The 7016-nt window shown below is 36.9% G+C and overlaps 1 protein-coding gene across 6 annotated transcripts in view; it reads right to left on the bottom strand.

Moving 5' to 3' along the window:
- Positions 379–7016, bottom strand: part of LOC109825323 — a 13831-nt gene continuing 7193 nt past the window's right edge. For 5 of the 6 annotated variants that reach the window (XM_020392160.1, XM_020392161.1, XM_020392162.1 and 2 more), the window contains 4 exons: positions 3652–4315; positions 1900–2658; positions 1464–1681; positions 379–665 (listed from right to left, as the gene is read on the bottom strand). In XM_020392160.1, the coding sequence (XP_020247749.1) occupies positions 1490–1681; positions 1900–2658; positions 3652–4272 (1572 nt within the window). In that variant the 5' untranslated portion in view covers positions 4273–4315 and the 3' untranslated portion in view covers positions 379–665; positions 1464–1489. The remainder of the gene's footprint in view (positions 666–1463; positions 1682–1899; positions 2659–3651; positions 4316–7016) is intronic. The other variant, XM_020392165.1, reaches the window with a different exon arrangement.

The raw sequence follows: 7016 nt of genomic DNA, 5'->3' as shown, positions 1-7016 counted from the left end.
AATGCTTACTTTTAAAGTAGGACTGGTCAAAATAAATTACCAATATATCCCTATTTTCACAACATAACCAACATCTTTTTTTTTTTGGTCAATGAAAAATTTTATTCACCCACCAAATATGTAACGTTATGTACATCAAGTTACTCAAAAACAGAGATATCAACTATATATACATTTTTGCCTAAAAAAAATATGAAACTCAAGAAAGCAAAATCATCAAACTTTTGTATCAACTACAGTGAGAGGAGCCACTGTTTGTCTTCAGCAGGTAGTGGATAATTGAGAGATATAGTCAACATAACCAACATCTTGGCAGGCATACAAGTATATCCATATTTAGAGTGACCAATATTTTCAGAACAAAATTAATACCTTCATAATAAAACCTATATACTGAAATATATTCACAACGCGACCAATATTTTCACCTCATAACAACTATATTAACACAATACTTACAATGACACTGGTCATGAACCAAAATACTGAAATATCATATATAAACATGCTAAATTAACACTAAAAAAAATTAATTGCAGAATGTCTCCTCAATCTAAAATTCTCTAGCAATAACATTCTTACAAAATCCCTCCTTCCTCTCGACCGCCTCAAGCTAGCATTCCGATGGCTTTAAATCTTCGAATATGTTCAGCCCCTTTGCGAAACTGCAAGCATAAGAAAAAAGCATAATTAACTTCACTAAAAAAATTCTGGGTCTACCTTAAAATTTATAATAATGCTATTTATAACAAAGTACTTCAATATAGACAGCTCAAAATTGAATTAGCTATATTCAAGGGCTCAAAGCTACATCTAAGTTGTGCATATGTCAATAATAGGCTATTGTACAGGAAAAGTTGCTCTGAGTTTCTACAATGTCATGATATCATGTATCACTGAAAAATGTTTGCATCCTACTAAATCAGGCAATTTAACAATGTCATCATGTAGTTCGCTGCATTTTGATGCAATAGTAAAAAAAATTACTGGCAAGGGGAAATCTCTTTAGCACTTAATTAGTCATCAGAAGATCCAGTTTAAAGAAACAGAGAACTAAAAAAAAAGGACTACTGCACAATTACCAAAAAATAACTGTCATAAGAGAAGAAAACATCACAGTAACTTAAAATAGTTTAAACAAGGGTTCAATTGAGGATAGACCCCCAGTACAATTGCCTAATTGCAGACAGGCCCCATGTAGTTCTAATGTTGCAGATAGACCCCCTGGGTGAAATCTTTCAACTCTTTTACAATTAGAGGAAGAGAAAATTGTTTGTTCACAAAAGACCTGAAAACTTCACTCAGGGTGTGTATCCACAACTGGGCTATACGATTTATCAGTAACCCTTGTCTAAACTATCTAAGTTACAGTGATGTATATCAATATTTTGCTTGCACAGATCGAGATGACAACTTGCAACGATTTATCAGCAGACAGCATATAGAAGTTCGGTGCAGTTTACCTTGGCCTTAAAATTGACCTATAATTTCACAATGTTTCCTTACACCGTTGCAGACTCACAACCAGGGAAACCGCAATGAAAATGAAGCTGAGCATAATACTCAAGTGACATGATTCCTTCGTAAGGTAGGAATTCTTCCTCCCCTTTTGTTTCTGACTAGTGAACCCATCATCAAACAAGGTTTTGGAGGTTACAGCAGACCTGAGTAGATCCAGAACCTGGACCAGAGTCGGAGTGTTATAAAAACACCATAGCAAGCAGAAAAGCGTATACTAGAAGAACCAAGCACAACATTAGAAGAACCGGGGGGGAAAGAAGAAGAAGCATATACTAGAAGAACCAAGCACAATATTAAGGAAATAATTAACATGATTCACTATTTGGAGTTTTAAAGTATTTTTTTTTTGGTCAAATATATTACGGGTGTGTTCCTCACCTCGATTTCTCCAAGTACAGCCGTCTTCATCACTAGATCGCCGAACGAAAGATTCAGGCTCTTCATCATTTGGATGGAGGAGATGGTAGATAACGGAGATACACAAAGATCAGCAGTTACCAGGAATTTCCCCTTGGCATATCCTCCGCCTCTTTCTGTTCCTCCCTCTGGAGACTTCGGGTTCAACTGCTCAAAAATTGCAGTCCCCACACCATGGACACATTTTGAAGCTGTACATTGTGTCTGATTGTTTCTACAGTAGCAACTGTAACAACCACGAATAAAGCTCGTACGTGGTCTAATTTCATCCATCTTTAGCATGCTGTTGGCGTATCCAAAGAAGGGGCCGAGCTTAGGAGAGAGAAGGATGTTCTTGCATTCCACAGATTTAAAAAGGTCTAAAGTAAAACTTTCAGCACTCTGATACAGGCTATCAACACATCTCAAGCCTGACATCTTATTTTGGAGCATGACCAAGGAACCAAGAGGCAAGGTTAGGAAACTGAATAGAAAATTCACAAATTCTTCTCCAGCTTCCACAAATGATACTCCCTTACTAGCTTTGTTCATAAACAACTTGATAGGGATTTCATTTGATTTAACCTCTGTATTGACTTCTCTTTTAACTTCTCTTTTAACTTGTATCACGCTTTTAATATCAAATCTGCTTGATACATCATGAGCGGCACACACATTTTTGAAGAACAAGTCAGTCAGTGGCGAATTGGAGACTAGCAATCTTTTAAGCAATGTCAATATCTGAGAAAACCACATTGTTATTGCTTAGAAAACAACATTGCTATTGCTTAGAAAACCACATCACTGTTGCTAAGAAAACCACATCAGTACATTACTGTTGCTAAGTACAAATTAAAGATAAATATTTCTCTTTTTCATTCCTTCATCAAACCAAATCACTACTGTCCACAGACCCACACACCACAAATGCTGAATAAATTAGGTGATCGACATAGATCATATATTAGGAAGGACCACTATGTAGTTTAGGTGGAAAATTTATGTTTTTTCCTAGAGAAGTATGAATCTTTGTCCTTCTTTGATTCCTTCATCATTGATCTTGAGAGGGGCAAACTGACACCTTCATATACATTAATATCTATTTTGACAAGTATCTTAATACAAGTGGATAAATCCTTATGAAATATGTTTGAATGAACTAACTACAGTTTACTATGGATTTTCGCTTGAATGAACTGAACTGACAGCACTTTGCTATTGCATTTTGCTTGTTCAATAAAAAGTTTAAAGTACATCTAAGGATATGCTATTAAACAATAAATGGTAAAAAGTAAGCTGTGTTTCAAAATTTATTAGGTGTTTTCTCTTCATGGTTTCCTATTATTACTTTCTCTTTATCTATTTATTTTTCTCTCGTGTTCTCAAACTTTTGGAGAATGAAAGGTGCATATGGGATTATGTAAGAACGACCGAAGCATTATTATAAGGATTTAACAATTGACATAATGAGGGGAGAAATCTTAATACGTGGGAGCATAACCAATTGTACTATGGAAGAACACTACGTTCACAATTGATAAAAGGACAGATTATCTGTTTATTCTTTTCATTCACCAGACAGTCGATAACTAATAGAAGCCCTCTACTAGACGTACGGAGCAGCTTAGGAGAGAGTAGCATAAAGTTATTGGTCCCTGTACCAATGTTTCCTCAGAACTACTCACGACGATACACGTTTAAATGTGATGTATATATTATGCTCGTAGTACTTACCTCATCTCTTCCAATATTCATAGACTTCTGCTCAAGGATGCATGCACTTTCTACGCCCATACTCTGAATTAGAAGCTGGCTATGTTCCACAGAAACCACCGGAGTTATATGGAGGTCATCGCTGATTATAAATTTACTTCCGCTCTCGACAAATAATCTGCCAGCATACCCACCCTTTTTGGGCCATATTCTAACAGACTCCATAGTTTCTTGACAGTGGGGGCATCGAGAATTAGGAACAGAGCTAGCCAAGCATGTGTCCTTGGCACAGCATTTGGGATTTTGACAAATATAGACATTCCTCGGCTTAGGCTTTGTGCTATCAATATTTACTTTTAGTTCTTCACACTGTTCAGCTGCAGCGCTTTGGGGGAAGAGGAGCATGGTTTTGCACGCCTCAGTCTGGAAATTATGCACATCAAGATTCTCGACGCTCTCATACAATTTGTCCATGCATCCGATATTAGATTTCTTGTTGAGGAGTCTGATGATGGTTCCCAATGGCAAAGTGAGGAAGCTGAAGAGTATGTCCACAAAGTCGCTGTACGCTTCGGCCAGCACCACCCTCTTCTTCTTCTTGTCCACCAAAAAGTTGACAGTAACCTTTTGTGCACTGACCATGCTGAAATATGAATATGATCGATCCTCCTTTATTCAAGACAACCTGTAACATAGTGCAAGAACATGCAAATAATATGAGCCTATGCCGCAAAAAACGTTTCTTTGATATAATAACCTTCAAATCCTATCAATTTAGAACGAGAGAACTCTTTCAAATTATCTCAATCTGCTTCATGTTCACATCTTATTAAATATATAGATAGTAATCATTTGCTATCCACTAACATTTGCCATTGGCTGATATAAACAATACTCTAAATATTATGATACCAGCCCGACTAATATTCGCCCCCATCTGTCTACCAATCTATATCTACTCCTCTATACAAATGGGAAAACCCAAGATTCACTATTCATACTACAGTAACAGTTAAAATCGGGATTTTTGTAGCGGGAAAAAAAAATATGTCGTACTTTGCACGGTGTTCACACTAGTCTGTGCAATGACAGGGAATTACGTGAGGAAGTGGATGATTTTTTATGGAAAATTGATGTAAAAATAGTGACTATGATGTTGGAAAGCAAGCAAAAAGAAAAAAAGAAAAAGGGTACTATCTAGTATGGACATCGTTACTTAAAAATATTTAATTTAATTATGTACTAATAATGAGTAAAACAATTATCGTTGGTCATTAATGCAACTAATGACAGCTACAGTAATAATGCTATAGTAGCATTTTTTCTGTAGCATGAATAGTGAATATTGGGTTCTCCCATTTGTATAGACACTACTACAAACTGTAGCAGCCCCAACGGTTGGAACCGTTGGGGCTAATCATGTCCCCAACGGTTACAACCGTTGGGGCAAATTTTTTAACCATTGGGACAAATTGCGTTGGGGATGATGCTGCCCCAACGGTTGAAAAACTTGCCCCAACGGTTGTAACCGTTGGGGTAAAAAATTTTCATTTTTTTTAATTTCAAAAAATAAAAGTATGCCCCAACCGCGTTGGAACCGTTTGGGGCCGTTGATCCAGCCCCAACGGTTCCAACCGTTGGGGTCTTAACTAGCCCCAACGGTCAGAACCGTTGGGGCAAATTACCTAAATATAAAAAAAAGGACAAATTTTCAAAATGAACCGATTTCGAATTTTAAATAGCAAAACCGACCTTATCGAAATTTAAATAGCAAAACCGACCCTTTTCAGAAGAAAAGGGTCGGTTTTGCTGCGGAAGATTTTTTACGACATACACGGGACTGCTAGTCCCGTGTATTTCGTGGCAATTTCGAATAACACGGGACTAGCAGTCCCGTGCTTATTACAGAGAGGAACGAAGGTCTGCAAAAAAGAAATGCACGGGACTAACAGTCCCGTGCATTTTACAGAGCCTGCTGTCTCTGCAAAAAACAATAGCACGGGACTGCTAGTCCCGTGCAATTCCTGGGCGCAATGAAATGCACGGGACTAGCAGTCCCGTGCATTTCCTGCACATTCACTATGCATGTATTTCTGCTACGGGATAATTCCCTGTACAAACGCATATTTCAAACGCAACAATCATAAATTACACCATTGCATAAACACATATATCAATTCCCTGTACAAACTCATGTCAATTCCCTGTATAAACACATATCAAATCTAAAAATCATAAAATACACCACAAACGTACGAATCCAAATCCAACAAATCACGCCACAAACTTACGAATCCAAATCCAACAAATCACGCCACAAACCCACTTACAAATCTAATAAGTCACACCACAATCTCAGCTACAAATCCAAAAACCATCTATTGTCCCGAAATACGTTTGTAATGTACATATCAAAATAGGATTGTAATTTATATAACAATACCAATTAGCTTACATACATCCAAGAACTCTTCTCCTCCTCCTTTGTCTTCGGCCTCCTCTATCCCGACCTTCGATGAGTTCATGATCCGGTTGCGTTTGTGGTTGTGACGGTCCAGCTCCATCGTCAACACGTTGGGAAGGCCCAGCTTCATTGTCGTTTCTGCGTCGTCCTCGTCTGTGTCGTTGTTGACGTGTGTATACTAATTGAGGTACTTCTCGTCCATCATGAAGGTCTTCATGAGTTCGATGTAAGGCTTGGTGAAGCCTCTGCATTATCGACTGATATATTGATGCATGTTTCTGTGCTTCGGGATATGTACCTGCGAGAGATAATTCAAAAAAATCCGAAATGCAAAAATTACTTTAAAATTCAAATTACAATATGTAAATTTTATATTTAATTCTATATTACCTGCATGAGCCAATTCCAAGCCACTATTTGCAATGGTTTGAACATCAACTATTGCTGATACCTGCAAATTTTTAAAAAAACATAATTTAGCAATATTGAAAAATTCTAATAAAAATAAACTTAAAATAAATTTAAAAATACTTACTAATTCTCTCTCATCTATACCCCGAGGCACATATCCTCTTAAAGTCAAATTTAAAACTCTAATCTAAACTACAAAGCAAATAATTGCTAAATTCCCTAATCCCAAATCACATTATTCATGTCTAAACCCTAATTATGGTTAAACCCTAATCTCAAATACATTCCCAAATTTCAACCTTAATCCCAAATCTCAACTACATTCCCAAACTAAATACATTGATTTACCCAAGCCTAACCTGCAGTAAGTTCCCAAATCCCAAATCCAAACCCAAATCCCAAATCCCAAATCTCAACTACATTCCCAAACTAAATACAGTGATTTCAACCATAATTCCTAAATCCCAACCCAAATCCATTCCCAAATCCGAAATTTCATGGCTAATCAAAA

This window comes from Asparagus officinalis, chromosome 10, assembly GCF_001876935.1.
Source record: "Asparagus officinalis chromosome 10, Aspof.V1, whole genome shotgun sequence".
NCBI lineage: Eukaryota > Viridiplantae > Streptophyta > Magnoliopsida > Asparagales > Asparagaceae > Asparagus > Asparagus officinalis.
Note: the sequence above shows the minus strand (reverse complement) of the source record. Positions and strands in the feature narration are given on the sequence as shown.